Consider the following 18,034-nt stretch of genomic DNA (forward strand, 5'->3'; position numbering starts at 1 on the left):
TTTTTTTTTTTTTTTCATAATCTTGCTTTGTTTTTTTGGATTCCCCTATCTGGGTTGACTTCGGTTGCTCTGCCCAGTATTCTAGCCTTGGGTTGATACCTGATATTATTGATTTTCTAACCAAAGAACTCCCTTTCGTATTTCTTGTAGTTTTGGTTTGGTTTTTACAAATTCCCTAAACTTGTGTTTATCTGGAAATGTCTTAATTTCACCTTCACATTTAAGTGACAGTTTTGATGGATATATGATTCTTGGCAGGCAATTTTTTTCCTTCAATTTTTAAAATATGTCATCTTGCCTTCTTGCCTGCATGGTTTCTGCTGAGTAGTCCAAGCTTATTCTTATTGGCTCTCCTTCAGAGGCGACTTTTCATTTATCCCTCGCTGCTCTTATAATTCTCTCTTTATCTTTGGTTTTGGCAAGTTTGATTATAAAAGTTTTGGTGACTTTCTTTTAAGATCTACCTTATGTGGAGTTCGATGAGCATCTTGGATAGATATCTTCTCATCTTTCACAATATCAGGGACGTTTTCTGCCAAGAAATCTTCAACAATTCTCTCTGTATTTTCTGTTATCCTTCCCTGTTCTGGTACTCCAATCACTCGTAGGTTATTTCTCTTGACAGAATCCCACATGATTCTTAAGGTTTCTTCATTTTTTTAAATTCTTTTATCAGATTTTTCTTCAAATATATTAGTGCCAAGTGATTTATCTTCGAGTTCAGAAATTCTAGCTTCTACTTGCTTAATTCTGCTCCTCTTTGTATTGAGTTGTCTAATTCTGTAATTTTATTGTTAATGTTCTGAATTTCTGATTGCTGCCTGTGTATGAATTTTTCCAGCTTATTAAACTTTTCATTATGTTCCCGAATAATCTTTCTAATTTCGTCAATTGCTTTATCTCTGTGTTTCTTGGCTTGTTCTGCATATTGCCTCATTTCCTTCCTGATGTCTTGAGGGGTTCTATATATTCAGATTTTGTATTCTGGCTCTGGTAATTCTAGGAATGCACTTTCATCTACAAGATCCCTGGAATCTTTGTTTTGAGAGCCTGGTGAGGTGATCATGGTCTGTTTCTTTATGTAATTTGATATTGACTGTTGTCTCCGAGCCATTTATAAGTTATTGTATTAGTTTATGCTTGCTTACTATGTTGTAGCTGCTTGCTTTGTTTTGTTTTGGTATACCCCTATGGGTTGCTTGAGTGAGCTAGCTTGATTATTTTCACCTTTGGGGCTCTGGTGTCCTGTTCCCAGCTGGCTAGACCTGTTATCAGTTATATCAGTCTAGGAGTCCATTCAGTTTTCTTGTATGAATTCAGTTCATGTTTCCAGGTAGCCGATCATCAAATGTGTGGTACAGGCTCTGTCCTACAGTCTTAGAGGGGCAGGGGTGATTGGCGTATATACCAGTATCTGATTGCAGCAGGGGGTCATGCTCTGAACAAGGCAGGGGGCTGAGATTCGACCCCCGAGTATCTCTGAGGAAAACGCATCCCTGTTCCCTAGAGCATGCTGGTGGGTGGGTTCCACAGAGGGACCATGGGCACCCAAAGTTTTTGTTGTAAGTACTGGGATGTACCAGTCATTTTTGGACCCCTGTCGTGGATGGCTGGGTGACCTGAGTGGAGCTAGCAGTCCTTAGGTCCCTGATGTGGGTAGGTGAGGACCTTGTTTAATAGGCAAAGCAGTGCGAGACATCAAACACCCACCTTTCCACTGCACAGCTGAAATGGTTGGAGTTTGCCAACAAGGGCCTATTCTCCCGTAATAGGCCCACACAGGTCCATGCAGAAGGGAAAGGTGCTTAAGGTCCACGGATGGTTTATGCCTGGACAGGAGCTGCTTCAATAGAGCTAGCAAATTATCTTTTCCCCCCAGTTGCAAGTTTTTTCCTTCCCCAAGGCCAGGAGGATGGCTCTAGGTAGTCACCACGGTCTATCTCGGGCCCAGGGATTGAGCCGCTGAAGCCGGCTTAGGGGTGGGGGGAGGGCTTGGTAAAATATACACAAGTTCTTAGCTTTTTCCAAAAGTGCCGTTCTTCTCAGGCTCTGGAGGTGTGAGTGGGCTGTGTGGCTGGCTGCTTCTCCCTGAGGAAACCGTGCCTGAATGCTAGTACCAGCCACCGTCACCGCTCCAGGAATGGTGCCTGAGGGCTCCCCGGGATTCAGGTCCGGTAACTCCTCTCCACTTCTGAACGGTCTCTTCCTCCCCCTGCCCCTCAGTTCATTGTCTAAGCTTGCCTTTGATGCTCAGGGCTCCCAGCTTGTCACAAATATACTCGTTTCACTTGTTTTTTGGAGTCTTTGTCGTAAAGAGGGCTTGCTGGAAGCGTCTGTCTATTCTGCCATTTTGGCTCCGCCTCCTTATTTTGTTTTATGGGCTTGTCTGATCTTTGGCTGAAGGGTGAACCTCAGGAGTGACTACATTACTGAGCTAAAAGGATGTCCAGGGGCCAGGCCATACTCTCAGGGTTTCTCCAGTCTCTGTCAGACCAGTAAATATGTTTTTTTTTTTCAGTCCTACGTTTTTTTTCAGCTCTGTCTGGGACTGTCTGTTTTGATCCCTGTCAGAGCAGTCAGTGGTGGTACCTGGGCACCATCTAGTTGTGCTGGACTCTGTCTAGGGAGGTTGTGTTACTTATGGTCCCTTAGTCCTTTGGACTAATCTTTCCCTTGTGTCTTTGGTTTTCTTCATTCTGCCTTGCTCTAGAGTGGGTGAGACCAGTGGAGTATCCTAGATGGCTGCTCACAAACTTTTAAGATCCCAGACGCTACTCACCACAGTAGAATGTAGAACATTTTGTTTATAAACTATGTTATGCCAGTTGAGCTAGATGTTCCCTGAGGCCATGGTCCCCAGAGCCCTCAGCCCAGTAATTTTGTCCCTCAGGGAGTTTCGATATGTCTAAGGAGCTTTCACTACCTTACCTTATATAAGTTGTGCTGGCTTCCCCAGTATCATGTACTATCTTAGCCTTCATCAAAGTTACCGCTTACCTATTAATTACCTACTAATAAACAATAATTAATAAACATTTCCTATTAATGTTTTTCCTTTCCCATCTCTCCCCTCCCCTGTAACCATCAACGATTGTTTCTTTACATGTGCAAATCTTTTCATGAGTTTTTATAGTAGTGGTCTCATAAAATATTTGTCCTTTTGTGACTGACTCATTTCACTCAGCATAATGCCCTCCAGATTCATCCGTGTCATGAGGTGCTTCACAGATTCATCATTGTTCTTTATTGTTGCACAGTGCTCTATTGTGTGTATATACCATAGTTTATCTATTCATCTATTGGTCGGCATGGTGTTAGTCATCTAGAGCTGCTATAACAGAAATACCCCAAGTGAATGGCTTCAACAAAGGGAAGTTTATTTTCTCACAGTAAAGTAGGCTGTGAAAGCCCAAATTCAGAGTGTCAGCTCCAGGGGAATGTTTTCTCTCACTGTCAACCTTCTCATCAACCTTTCCCCAGACTAGGAGCGTCTCTGTGCAGGGACCCCAAGTCCAAAGGACACACTCTGCTCCTGGCACTGCTTTCTTGGTAGTATGTGGTGCCCATGTCTCTCTGCTTGCTCCTGTCTTTTGTATCTCAAGAGATTGTCTCAAGACACAATCCAGTCCTGTAGAGTGAGTCCTGCCTCGCTAACATAACTGCTGCCCATCCTCCCTCATTAACATCATAGAGGCAGAATTTACAGCATATAGGGAAATACATAGGAAAATCACACAATACCGGGAATCATGGCCCAGCTCAACTGATACACACATTTTGGGGAGGACATAATTCAATCCATGACATTCCACCCTTTGGCCCCTAAACAATCACATCCTTGCAACATGCAAAACTTATTCACCCCATCATATCATGGCAAAAGTCTTAAGTCCAAGTCCAAAATCCAAAAATTCCTCTTTATCTGTGAAATCTAGAACATAAGTTATCTGCTTCCAAAGGTACAATGGCAGAACCAGGTACAAGCTGTACATTTCCATTACAAATGGGAGAAACTGGAAGAAAAGAAGGCACAACAGGCACCAAGCAAGTTAGCAGAACACATTACGTTAACCCTCAAAGCTTGTAAAACAACCCTCTGTTCTCTGAGACAATTTACGCAATGGCCCTGCCCTCCAGACTCTAGGTATTGGTCACACTTTCCAGATTTTGAGTGGAGGTCCCTGGCCCTGGGCTTCAACTCCACCTTCCAGGCCCACTTGGACAGCAACCCTGCTCTCTGGCTTTAGGTGCACCATCTTCTAGTCCATCTGAGTGGCAGCTCCACCCTTAGAAACACCAGAGGCCATGGCTCCACACTTTGGAACCCCTGAGGTCATGGCCATACCTTTTGAGACTGAGGCAACTGTGCTTCCTGTGTTGTCTCTTCAGCTTCTGCTTCCTGGTTTCTTGGCCTCTCGGCTTCTCTCCTTGGGCCTCACACCCACATGTGCCCTGCTGGGGCGAGTGTTCTAAAGCTTTGTAGCTCCACTGATTAAGCACCCAGAGGCACCCCACTCCACCAGGAGGCCTCCTGCACCCAGGCACGCAGCTCTCTCGGTCCGTGGGTCAGCTCCAGCACTGACACTGGTCTCCTGGTTTTGTTGCTGCTGGTTCTGTCGCTGCCGCTTCTCGGTCACCGCAGGTTCTCTGCTGCTGCTGGCCCTCTCTCGCTGCTGCTCTATCTGTTCAGTTTCAAAACTGCTTCCACATTTTAGGTATCTGCTAGAGCAGCATCCCACTCTCTTGGTACCAAATTCTGTTAGTCAGCTAGTGACAGGCATTTAGGTTGTTTCCATCTTTTTGCTATTGTAGTCAATGCTACAGTGAACATGGATGTGCATATGTCATTCGTGTGACAGCTCTTATTTCTCTAGGATATATTCCTAGGCGTGGGATTGCTGGTTCATATGGTATTTCTATATCTAGCTTTCTAAGGAAGCACCATGTCATTTTCCAAAATGGTTGTACCCATTTAAATTCCCACCAGCAGTGCGTAAGAGTTCCAATCTCCCGTAGCCTCTCCATCATTTGTTATTTTCTGTTCTTTTGATTCCTACCAGTAATGTCAGGGTGAGATGGTATCTCATTGTAGTTTTGAATTGAATTTCTCTAGTGGCGAGTGATCACAAGCACTTCCCTCATGTGTCTGTTAGCTGCTTAAATGTCATCTTTGATGAAGTGTCTGTTCATATCCTTTGCCCATTTTTTAATTGGATTATTTGTCTTTTTGTTGTAGAGATGTTGGATTTTCCTATCGATTTTAGAGATTTGACCTTTGTCGGATTTGCCGTAGCCAAAAATTTTTTCCCAGTCTTTAGGTTCTCTTTTTACTCTTTTGGTGGTCTTTCGATGAACATAAGTGTTTAATTTTTAGAAGATCCCAGTTATCTAGCTTATCTTCTAGTGTTCGTGTATTGTTAGTTATGGGTTTGTATCCTGTTAATGCCGTGTATTAGGGTCTCTAGCATTGACCCTATCTTTTATTCTATGATCTTTATAGTTTTGGTTTTATATTTAGGTCTTTGATCCATTTTGAGTTAGTTTTTTTGTACATGATGTGAGTCCTGTTTCATTTTTTGCAGATGGACATCAGTTTTGCCAGCATGATTTGTTAAAAAGGCCGTCTGTTCCCCATTTGATGGACTTTGGGTCTTTTTCGAAGATCAGGTGACTGTAGGTGGATGGATTTACGTCTGGGTCCTCAATTCTGTTCCATTGGTTAATGTATCTGTCATTGTACCAGTACCAAGACATTGATTACCGTAGCTGTATAGTAAGTTCCGAAGTCCAGTAGTACAAGTCCTCCTACTTTATTCTTCCTCTTCAGTATTGCTTTATTTATCTGGGTCCAGTGGTCTGTGCCAGTGCTGCTTGGGGGTACAGTGCTCAGCATGTGGTGCAGATAGGCAGGAGGGAGTGGGAGAATGTGATGTGTAGAGCTAAGTGGGTGTGGGGAAGAAGAGAACGAAAAGAGAGTAACAGAAGCCAAAATAACAAAGCAACGAAAAAAGATGCTGTAGGAGCCTACAGTTGGAGTGGCATAGACCCCGGGAAGCCGGGTGCTGGTGTCTTTCTAGCCAGGCAGTATGGCACAGCCCATCCAGAAGGGGCAGAGTCAGCACATGTGGCTCGGTGGGTGGGAGAGAGGAAAGGGGAAAGAAGGTAGAGAGAGACAAGAAACCTAGAAAAAAAATAAATGCCAGTGGTTGGGAGGAAGGAAAGGAAGCAAGGTAAAGAGAGATGAGAAACCGAGGGGGAAAAAAAAAAGGAGGGGAAAAAAAAAAGGAAGGAAAAAGAAAAAAACAACAAATGGCCCGAGGAAGCCCACTGGACGCAGCTCCCCAACCGAGTGGCACTGCACAGCCTGTCAGAAAGGAGCATAGATGGCACATGGCATAGGCGTTTAGGAAAAAGGAAAGAAAGGAAGATATAGAGGGACTAGAAACCGAGAAAAGAAAGAAGAAAAATAAATGCCCCAAGGGAGCCCAATGGTGTGATGGTGTAGACCCAGGAAGGGGTTCCCCCACCAAGTGGTGCTGCGACGCCCTTCTAGAAGTGGAGGGTGGCACACAGCATCAGGTGTTTGTGAGAAAAGAAAGGAAGGAGGTGAGAGAGAGAGAGAGAGGAAACCAAAAGAGCAACAACAGCAACAACAAAAAAAATGGTACTGAAGGAGCCAGCCAGTGGGGGAAGGGTGAATGCAAGTAACAAGGAACCAGTGTCTCCCGGCCATGGGACCTTGGGTGGCTGGAAAGCAACGGGGGCTGGGGAGGGGGAAGAAGGGTGAGGGGTGGGAGAATGTGTCTCACTGGTTACCAGGTGCTCTGTCTCCTGCTGGGAGCTCCATGAAGTTGCTTTCCCGTACTCCCTGTTTGCTGTTCTTGGTGGCTGAGCTTCAAGATGGCGAATCCATGCCATGTGAGCTGATAGGGGCCTCCACTCCATAGCTCTCCGCATTCTCTGTTCTCTGTCAGCTTCTTATTCCATTTGGTGCTTGGATGAGTTCTTGATCCCTTCATTTGGCTCTTAAGGTTCCAGGATTGATGTTTGTATCTGCTTTACTTAGTTTTGTGGGTCTTTGCTGTAGAGGGTTGGAGCGGTGCTTCTGTATATCGCACCACGTTGGCTTCCAGCAGCCAAGCTCTTAACCACTGTACCACCAGGGCCCTTGACAGCAGACAGTACATAAATGAATGGATAGGGCTGTGCTTCAGTAAACCTGTGGACATTGCAGTTTGAATTCATATCATTGTCATGTGTTATAAAATAGTTTTGTTTTTTTCAACTGTGAAAAATATAAAGGTCACTCTTATTCACATGCTATATAGAAGCAGACAATAGCTGGATTTGGACAACAGGCCATAGTTTGCCAATCCCTGGTCTAAAGCTCGCTTTCTCCCTTTTGGAATAAATATCAGCTGTTGACTCAATTTTTTAGAGATTATAAGTCCATTCACTTTCTTAAGTCACTTATATTTTTTGGAATAGTGGGCACTCACTGACATAAAGTTGTTCATGGTATTTGCTTATAATTTAGAAAATCTCTTGGAGCCTCTAGTTACGTTCTCCTTTTTCACTGCTAATATGGCTTATTTGTGCTTTCCCTCTACTTTTTAAAAACTAGTCTTTCGTGAAATTTGTCTAGTCTTTTCAAACTATCAGCTCTTGGTTTATTGATCTATTTCTTTGCTTTCTATTTCATTAATTGCTACTTTAATATTTACTGCTTCTTTTTATTTTCTTTGACTTTACCCTGTGTTGCTTCTGCTTTATTGAGTTGGAGGCATATTTCAGAGCTCTCTGGTCTCATGCGTTCATTGAAGATGCCAGTGTCTTCCAGTGCATTTTAGCTGTATGCATCCTGTAAGCTTTGACTTTGATGTTTTATTATCCTTTAGTTCTACATATTTCCTATTTCTGTTAAAATTATTCTTAAACTTATATTATTTAAAGGACTTCTAAAACTTAAAAATGTTTGAGTTTATTTTCTTCTTTGCTATCTCTGTGTGATTGATTTCTAATTTTATTGAACCATTTTATTCATTTATCTAAATTTTATGTTCATATTTTATTATTTATTGAATTCTATTGAAACCGGAGGATGTGACCTATATTATATTAAGCCTTTGGTATCCGTTGACTTCTTTTTTGTCTCATTTTTGTCAAAACCCCATGAATGCTTTAAAGGAATGTGTACTTGCTCGCAATTGGGCGTAACAATTGTCACTGGGTCTAATACTGAAGATATAACTTGTTAGCTGTGTTCACATCCCCTGTGATCCTCACTAATGTTTGAGAGATTCCCTCAGCCCTGATACCACTTCTCACATTACATTATAATTACTTGTTAACTGTACACCTCATTGGAATCTCTGAGCTTTGTAAAAACAAGGACTGTGCTGCACTGTGCCTAGTGTAAGTGCTCAACAAATATTTGGGGAGCAAATGAATGGCTAAATCAGCGAGTAAGGAAGTTTCCAGGGAGTGTATCGTACCTCCTCCTAGCAGCTGATAGAAACTGAGGTGTGCTGAAGGAAGGTGGTGTGGTGCTTCCCTCAGGGGCCCCTGCCCAAGCTGGGCCAATGACCCCATTACAAATGGCGTGTTCTTTCCAGGGCACAGGTTGTGTTTAGAATTGAATCACACAGGAATCTGACAGACATGGCTTCCTCAGGTTAGAGGGTGGCAGCCCTCTCCTCATGCATCTCCTCTGCCCACCGCAGGTGCGAGTTCTCCAGAAGGAGCTTGCTGTGCCCACCTCGGAAGACACACACCCGTACAAGGAGGAGCTGGAGACAGCCTTGGAGCAGTGTTTCTACTGCCTGTACAGCTTTCCCAGCAAGAAGAGCAAGGCCAGGTACCTGGAGGAGCATTCGGCCCAGCAGGTGAGGGCGGAGCGGCCGCACGGACACAGATGCTGAGCTCTCTGGAGGACATTAGACTTGCTGACATGTAGCTCCACAGTCCGAGGTTGGAGTTGCGTCAGGCAAGAGAGAGGGCTTTCCTTACAAAAGCGAGCAAATGTTAACTAATCATTTAGAAATGTACCTTGGCAAGTTTCAGTGATGTTTTTCCCTATTTGGATGATATAAATAATCCCTTTTATTAACTTAGAGGTTTATAATTAATTATTTTTATTGTTGTTGTTTTGGTTTTTAAGGCACTATTGGGTATATAAGGAGCCCTGGTGGTGCAGTAGTTGAAGTGATTGCTAACCGAAAGCTTGGCAGTTCCAAACCACCGGCATCTCCATGGGAGAAAGGTGTGGCAGTCTGCTCCGAAACCGTGTGGGGTTGCTATGAGTCAGAATAGACTCGACAGCAGTGGATTTGGTTTGTTTGTTTTTTTTATCGGGTGTATTGGTGGTTCAGTGGTAGACTCCTTGCCTTCCACGTGGGAGACCCGGGTTTGATTCCCAGCCAGTGTACCTCATGCGCAGCCACCACCTTTCTGCCAGCGGAGATTTACATGTTGCTATGATCCTGAACAGGTTTAAGCTTCCAGATTAAGACAGACTAGGAAGAAAGACCTGGTGACCTGCTTGCAAAAATTAACAGTGGAAACCCTGTGGATCACAGCAGTCTGACCTACAGCCGATCATGGGGATGGCGCAGGACCAGGCAGCATTTTGTTCAATTGTGTATGGGGTTGTCATGAGCCAGGGGCTGACCCCATGGCAGCTACAACACAGTAGCATTCAGTGTATTATCTTATGGCTCCTCAATACTGCTGGTTAGTTTCTGACTTTATGGATTCCATCCCTAAAATGTCAGCTCCTTGAGGCAAGGCTTCCACTGTGTCCTGTGTACCTAGGACCACCCACACCAGTGTAACCATTCTTTCAGTGCTTGTTGACCAAGTGACCAATGAGCAGTTGAGGTGTGCTTGAGCCACCCTCAGCTGGGTCACGTACCTCCCTGCTGGGGCAGCCATATGGGCTTACAGAGTGCAGCCATCAGTTTTAGTGTTTGTCTCTAACCTGACCATACTCATGAGGGCTACTTGTCTGCTCTTCAGACACTCGGATTTGGGATTGCAGTGGGTGTGCAGCATTTAAAAAGTGTGTCAAGAACTTGGTTTAGGCTCTCCACTCCATTCCTAATAAGTTCCTTTACGTTGGATACAGTGCTTTTCTAAAGGAGAACTTTTTCCCGTTTTTCTTTACACCAAGTGTTCTACAGCCCTGCTTTCTGTCTTTTCTCAAGGTGGACCTTATATGGGAGGATGCCCTGTTTATGTTTGAGTATTTTAAGCCCAAGACCCTTCCTGAGTTCGACAGCTATAAGACCAGCACTGTGTCTGCTGACCTGGCCAATCTCCTGAAGAGGATCGCTACCATTGTGCCCCGTACAGAGAGGCCGGCGCTAAGCCTGGACAAAGTGTCTGCCTACATCGAGGGGACCTCAGCCGAGGTGGGCCCCACACTGGGCAGCGGGGGCCGGGTTGTGTGGATATGACTGAACAGTCCTGGGTTTGTGGTGTTACCAGTAACCCTTGATGCCTTGACTCCCCTCTGCTTGCCCCTCCCCACCCCCGCTGCCAGGTACCCTGCCTCCCAGAAGGGGCTGACCCCTCCCCTCCAGTGGTGAATGAACTCTACTACCTCCTGGCCGATTACCATTTCAAAAACAAGGAACAGTCCAAGGCCATCAAGTTCTACATGCATGACATCTGCATCTGCCCTGACAGGTCAGTACTGGTGACGCTGCAACGTCAGGGTCTGGCTGGCTGCAGGGGTGCGGGACAGCCAGAGAGACCGGGGAGAGAGAAATGAGCAGGGGTGTTTCGTGCTCTGCAGTTCCTAGGAAAAGTAGGTTCTCCACAGAGCGGAGAGCAGCAGGAGAAGGTTTCATTCCAGAAGGTCCTGGGGCAGGTGTTGGGATCATTGGAGGTGTGAGGTGCCCATCTCAGTCCTGGTGTGTGGGGTAGGGAGGCTGGACTATTGCTGTGGTACCTTTACATCTGAGATGTTCCTTGGATGACCCTTCAAAGGCAGGCAGGAGAGGGTCAGGGTCTGAGTCCATCTGTGGTGGTGGCACAGTGGGCCTTGCAACAAACCCCGAGGTGATGGTGATTTTCTGGGAGCAGGTACTGAGTGCCTGTGAGGTTCTAGACAATCTCAAATTCATTATGTCTTGAGTGCTCATGGCAGCTCTCCTCTTGGGGTAGGTCTTCTTCATCGTGTTCCATGCTTAGGAAAGGAGGCTCTGGTGTGATTGGTCCAGGCAGGGGCTCAGAGTTAGCGAGTGGTGAGCTGGGATTGAACCCTGTTGTCTGCCTTCCCATCTAGGTGTCACGTCTGGAGCTCCCAGAGTGGCCCATGTTTAGTTGATATTTCTGTCACCGCCATAGGTTTGATTCCTGGGCGGGCATGGCCCTAGCCCGGGCCAGCCGCATTCAGGACAAACTGAACTCGAATGAGCTGAAGAGCGATGGACCCATCTGGAAGCATGCCACACCAGTGCTGAACTGCTTTCAGCGGGCCCTGGAGATTGACAGCTCCAACTTGTCCCTGTGGATTGAGTATGGCACCATGTCCTATGCCTTGCACTCGTTCGCATCGCGCCAGCTGAAGCAGTGGAGGACCGAGCTGCCCCCAGAAGTGGTGCAGCAGGTGAGGAGGGGCCGATCTATGCCTACAGTCAGTGGAGCTTGTCCTCACAGTTGTGCTGGCAGTCATGGATAACTCACCCTTCGAGGTGAAGGCCCCATCGTGCTTAGTGACATCTTGATGGACATTCAGGCCAGTGTGGGCATGTTTAGGTGCTGGCTCTTCTGACCCGGTTAGTAACTATGGTTCAGCTTTTGGTTTTAGGGTGTTTGAGAGGTTGGGGTGAGTACTGGCCACAGAAGTAACCATCTCTTTCCCAGTCCCTCCAGGGAGCTGATTGAGTCCTTGTTATGTTCTCAAGAGTATGCTGGGATTTTGAGGTTCATCCTGGTGGGGAGTTCCTCTGGTATGGGTGCTGGGTGTCTGGCCTGAGGTGCGCTGCGCTGAGCAGGGGTCCTTGGTTCCTTGAGATGGGCCTGCAGGAGCCACGCCTATATGTCTAGGTGTGTGGCAGTGAGACAGCCGTGGTCAGAGCAGCCTCCCAGTGGAACTGAAGGGCCTGGTGGCCACAGATGGCACTGGGCCTGACATTTCACAGCAGCTGTCTGTGCTCAGGAACCAAACAAGATGTTCACACTATTAATACTTTCATAGGCTTGTTGGCTGGATTAAACGAGATAAGGCCCAAGAGTAGGACACTCAGTACACAGCTATGTTGTTCTGCCCCTCAGACAGCCTCTGTGGTTGTGCCAGGCCCCCCACCCCCATAGTCTCCATCATCAATCCAGGCCCCCTATCCCCGTGGACTCTGTAGCTCCAGGTCCCCTGCCCTGTGGCCCTGCGGAGAAGGGCTCAGGTTCTCAGACCTCCTAGACCCTTGGCCTCCTGAGGCCTCTGCCTAGTAAAGAACTAAATAATGAGAAGTCCCAGTCCTGCTCACAGAGGTGGCAACTTTTCCATTGCTTTTTCTGATTACAAAATGGTAGGGGTTGGTGTACAAATTCAGATAATACAGAAGAGCATAAAGAAGATAATAGATAACCACTGTAACTGTGTGGGGGACACCCATGCCTGCCACACAGATGAAAAGAAGGGCTATTGTTGAGGGCAGTCAGCACTAGAAAAGGGTCCCTGAGTGGCTCCACTTAAACAGGACTACACCATCGCAGTGAACGTTGGATTAAAGGTGCGATTGGGACTTCGTCTTGAAAAAAAGAATCCATGATAATGAAAACAATGCTTTAATCTTATTAGGACACTGGTGATAATTGCAATTATTGGCTAATTCTTCAAATAAAGAATGGATTAAGTTTGATTAGTTTCGAGGGGCTTAATTTTCCAACCGTGTTAAGAAGACGTGATACGATGTTTTTCACCTTTGCAGTGTGAATGTAAGGGTTGCGTTTGTAAAAATGGAAACCCTGGTGGTATAGTGGTTAAGTGCTGCAGCTTCTAACCCAAAGGTCAGCAGTTCGAATCCACCAGATGCCCCTTGGAAACTCTACGGGGCAGTTCTGCTCTGTCCTATAGGGTTGCTATGAGTCAGGATTGACTTGACGGGAACGGGTTTGGTTTGAGTTTTTTTATAAAAGTATTCAAGGGCTCCAATTGTTTTCTCAGGGTTCTCCTAATTCCTTGTGTCTCAAGTCTCTTCTCCTTTAAGAAACATGTTTTGTCATCTTTCTTGGCCACTTTTCCTTCCTTTGTGGTCAGTTGTTAAATCCTTTAATTATACCTGGTCCTGAAGCATCAAAGGCTCTGCCTGTTGGGGGAGCAGTTTCCTAGCATCCCTGTTGTCAACTTTGGGAAACCTACATCTTTGCAAAGTTGCCAGTTTTACTTTGCAATAGATTTGCATTGGATCACTGGACTGCGTCTGAAAGTCAGTGAGAGACTGACTAAGGAACTGGTGAAGTGGACTGGGCAGGATGGCTGTGGTGCAGGGGGTGGGCCATGGGAATGGGAAAAGGATGGCCATGGTGTGAGAGCTGATGGAGGGCTGTGGGTGTGGGGGAGGCCCGTGGGTGCAGGTGGAGGGACAGCTGCAGTGAGGGTGCTGATCAGGGCTGTGGGAGCAGCAAGCTCAAACATCTTTGTGCTGTGATGGCCACCATTGCCACCGTCCCTTCCCAACAGCTGTGGGGCCTCCCATATTTCTCACACTTAGGCTCTATGACATACATCCTGGGTAAAGTCTGATAAAGCCTTGAAGAGGCTGACCCTTCTTGCTCTGCACATTGCCCTGTCTCCGCACACTGCCAGCTCTTCTGCACACTGCACAGCCCTCTGCCCCACCCCCCCACCTCACTCTTGTTCAGTGGTTGTTGTCCACTGGCTTTGCCCACTCCGTGTGCACCTTGGGTGTCACCCCTCAAGCCTAGGAGAGTGTCTCAGGCTCCAAAACTGGGCATCAGGCCCTGCCTTTCCCTCTCTTGGTGCCCAGATTGCATGAACCTTGCAGTTCAGTGAGGGTTGTGGCTCCTAAACCTAACTGCCTCAGACTTCAGGTGGTGCACAAGAAAAGGCCCTGCCAGGACCCAGAATCAAAAATTGTCTTCTTTGCCAGGTTCTCTTGGTTGAGATGCAGCATCGTGGTGTGGGCATGGCCCCGGCCCCCACCCTAGTGGTTGAGGACCAAGGTGGAGGGCAGGGTGGGCAGCCATAGGTGGCTCTGTTCATGAGCTCACAGAATATAGGTATTGGTGTTGCCACAGTGCCAAACCCTGGCAGAGTTACTTTTACATTCTACAAGGGGTACAGTGTTACGTAAGTCAGTTCAACATAAAGAACAAGGTTAAAGTCTCTGGCCATTCCCTGATGCCACCCCTCACCCCTGCCTCAAAGGGACTGCTAGGCAGCCTGTATCTTCCCAGACTTTTCCTCATGTATGTCTGTACTCTTACAAAAACACCACAGATGCGTCTGTTTTTCTTTTTAACCTAAATGCTGCCATACTATATATGGTGCTAGGCTCCCTTTTTCACTCAGCATCATGTTGTTGGGCCCTGTCCGTGGCACTAGTACATTCCTTTTAACTGCTCAAACATATTTTACTTTGTCCTGTGCAGAAGCCCCTCACTGGATTCTGTCTGGGAGCTGAAGCTGCTGCCTCGGGGTGCAGAGCCTGCCTCCTCAGGAGGCGCCCCAGTAGCCAGGACATCGTGATCCTTGTAGTCCTTACTGTAGTTTCCTCCAACAGTGCCAGATGGGATTTCACAGAGTGGGAGTTCCAGAAAGTAAATGTGTTGGGAAGTCAGTGCTCTTTCTGCCTTTGGGACTTGTGAGGTTACTTGTAGCATCTCCCGAGAGAAGGAAATTCTACAGCTTCCCCTAAAGCAGGGAGGGGAGGTGGGGGTGAAGTGATAGACGGGGCCCACCTTGACTCCCCACACCTCTGCTCCTGGCCTGTTCTCTCCCCTACTCATACATGGTCTCTCCTACTCATAGATGGTCTCGCTACTCATACATGGTCTCTGGGGCTGACCTCAGTGTTGATCCCATGGAAGCCATTGATCCAGGCTGTCTCCCAGGGTGTTGGGGATGGCAGGAGAGAGAGAGAGACCCACCAGACGTGCAGCTGTCCTGGTAGGCAAGGAGGGCTGCCCGGGGCCTCTGACTCTGAAGTGCATCATGGGTACATGGCTGCCTGGTTGCTGGAGATGTTCCTGGGTTTATTGGTCTGATAGGGAAGGGTGGTAGGCCATGTGTTAAGAGTTCTCTGAGCTTCTGGGCCCTTCAGATCCTGCCTGCAAACTTGGTGAAGAGTTAGTGATAGGAGAAGGTATGTGATGCCATGGTGTTGGTTCTCACGTTGGGGCAGAGGCTCTGGAGGCTATGTGTCAGCTGGAAAAGGGGATGGTCTTTCCTTCCCACAGCAGTGCTGGGAGAATTCAGTGGGAGCACTTGGGTCCCTCTCATGGCCGACCCTGGCCAACACCTTGATTGAAGGCTCACTCGGTGGAGACCCGCACACCCCAGGCCTCACAGTACAACCTGTGCCCTGGCTGGGGTACATGTCCCACTGAGGACGGAACGTGGTGGGAGGTGCCTAACATGGATGCTGTGACTGCACCCTCTTGTCCCTGTGAGCCAGACATCCGAGTGGCACCCGCCACCCTGGGCAGTATGTTCTCTGGTGGGCTGATACTCAGCCTCCCGCTAAGTGCATCTGCGTGGCACCCAGTCTGGGTGGGCACTCTTCATAACCCCCTCTCAGTGGGTGGCCACGGAGTCACTGCAGAGCTGGTCAGGGCCACACAGTTGGAGTAGTTGGAGCAGGACTCCATTTGAGTAGTGGCCTTTCACTTAAGCAGGTTTGCTCAAGACTTCTTTTTGGAGGGGACATAAAGGAGTCACCTGGTTTGTACAGCATTTTTCCTGTTCTGTGGTTCTTTCCACAGCATTTGGCCCAGTAATGGTCCCCTGGTTCCTGGGTAGTCATTTTCTTTCCAAGGAAGGGCCTGGCAGAGCCCAGGTACACTTGCCCTCTTACATCAGCCCCAGGTCATTGCTGCAGGGCATTGAGATGACTTGAACATCGCCCTGGGCCAGTGCCTAGAGGGGTGCCTTGTGGGCAGGCCTTATGTGCTGCTTACGCAGGTACCCAGCAGCTTCCCTGTTGGAGCCCAGTGCCTGCATCCTCTCCCATCTGCCATTGAGCTAGGGGCATGGAGCAGGGGGTCTTGAGACTTGGGGTGCTCACAACCATGGCTCCATGACCCCACACAGGCTGTCTTCCCTCAGCTCCCAGCTCTGGGACTCTGAAACAAAGGAGTGCATGTGGGCTGGCAGCTGACATCCTGCATGGGGTGGTGGACCCAGGGACAGGTCCTCACAGAGGGATGGCTCCTCTGAGTTGGAAGTTCTCTAGAAGTTGGACCTCTACCCTGGCTGCTTTTGTCCCTCAGTATGTGGGAGGGGCTGGAAGCCCTTGCTACCAACACTGTCAGTGGGACTGGGATGGGGCCCAGGAATCTGCACTTTTACCAGCACCGTAGGTCAGGATGAAAGGCCCTGTTGTACTTCAAGGTGGACACCCTCTCAGTGCTGTGGATCTGAGTGTGGGTGGATGCTCTCCTCAGTACCGCTTCCTACCCTAGTTCAGGGCCAGAAGGAAGGGGCCTGTCTGCCTGTCCTGAGTGTCTGTTTGCAGCTCCTCTTGGTGAGATGCAATGTCCCAGCTATGAGGAAGCCTCTTCACTCCCTGATGTCTCAGCTGTAAGGGAGTCTGTCTATTCTATGGTGTCCCAGCTGTGAGGTGAAACCTTTCCACTCCTCAGTGTCCCAGCTGTAGGGAGCCTCTCCACTCCCCAGTACTCTAGCTGTAGGGGGTTTCTCCACTCCCCGATGTCCCACCTATGAGTTGGTGGCAGCAGCTCTGAATCTCAGGGTTGGTGGGAGGATACACACTTGAAGAAATGGCATAAGGCTTTGTCAGAGACAGCATGACCCCTGGGCAGGTACAGGCCTTGCATCTGAGGCAGCCCCATCTCGTTGCAGATGGAGGGGCGGCGTGACAGCATGCTGGAGACAGCCTGGCACTGTTTCACGTCGGCGGCCCACTGCGAGGGTGATGGTGACGAAGAGGAGTGGCTCATCCACTACATGCTGGGCAAGGTTGCTGAGAAGCAGCAGCAGCCGCCCACCGTTTACCTGCTACACTACCGACAGGCTGGCCACTACCTGCATGAGGAGGCTGCCCGTTATCCCAAGAAGATCCACTACCACAACCCCCCCGAGCTGGCCATGGAGGCCCTGGAGGTGACGCCAAGCTGGCTTGGGGCGGGGAGGCAGGGTGGAGCCTACTTGACCCCTCGGTTTCACCTGCCTGGGATGGGGCACATGGTCCCCTTCTGTGCTCTGCAGATTTTTGTGCAATTACGTTAAAGTAGCCTCTTCTCTGTCTTTTTAAGAGGAGCTTATGTTGTTTCTGGGAGATCAGTGTTTTGTTCTCACTCAGAAGAGAACTGTGTTCGCGGGCACACTCAGGTTCCAAGAGCCTAGCCATAGGGTGCTGGTTAGTGCCCTGAAGTGCATCCTGGTGGCACCTAGGGCCTCACACTCTGCAGTGGGCAGGAGGCAGGCAGGGCCTACCCAGGTACGCTATGAGACAACCAAAGTCCAGTGAGGCCATGGCGTGCTGGGACACCCATCGTGGCAGGGCTGAGCAGGACAGGCAGCAGCTCTCCTGTACCCTGACGTGAGGTCTTCCCACGGCTCCTCAAGAGAAGAGCAGCTCTTTACAGCCTGGATTTCCTTTTCTCATTTCCAGAGCATCCCACCACCAACACTCTCATGATGCTCACAACAGCACTGTACAGTGGGCCGTCAGCTATGTATGGCAGACTTTGTAGGCGAGGAAGTAGGATCCAGACATGAGGCACCTCCTAGGGCAAGCTGCCTCCCAGGGTCCTGAGTTCATCAGTTTTGCCTTTTCTGAGGCTGTATGCCTCCAGCACTCTTCTTGGCATTTGGGGCAGAATC

General features: G+C 48.3%; 1 protein-coding gene across 7 annotated transcripts in view; it reads left to right on the forward strand.

The window, feature by feature from the left end:
* The window catches only part of CABIN1 (calcineurin binding protein 1), a 192,771-nt gene that overhangs the window by 85,807 nt on the left and 88,930 nt on the right, over positions 1-18,034 (forward strand). For all 7 annotated transcript variants that reach the window (XM_064272401.1, XM_064272406.1, XM_064272405.1 and 4 more), the window contains 5 exons: positions 8,724-8,885; positions 10,206-10,412; positions 10,544-10,689; positions 11,353-11,614; positions 17,051-17,311. In XM_064272401.1, coding sequence (XP_064128471.1) covers positions 8,724-8,885; positions 10,206-10,412; positions 10,544-10,689; positions 11,353-11,614; positions 17,051-17,311 — 1,038 coding nt within the window. The remainder of the gene's footprint in view (positions 1-8,723; positions 8,886-10,205; positions 10,413-10,543; positions 10,690-11,352; positions 11,615-17,050; positions 17,312-18,034) is intronic.

This window comes from Loxodonta africana, chromosome 19 (assembly GCF_030014295.1).
Source record: "Loxodonta africana isolate mLoxAfr1 chromosome 19, mLoxAfr1.hap2, whole genome shotgun sequence".
Taxonomy (NCBI): Eukaryota; Metazoa; Chordata; class Mammalia; order Proboscidea; family Elephantidae; genus Loxodonta; species Loxodonta africana.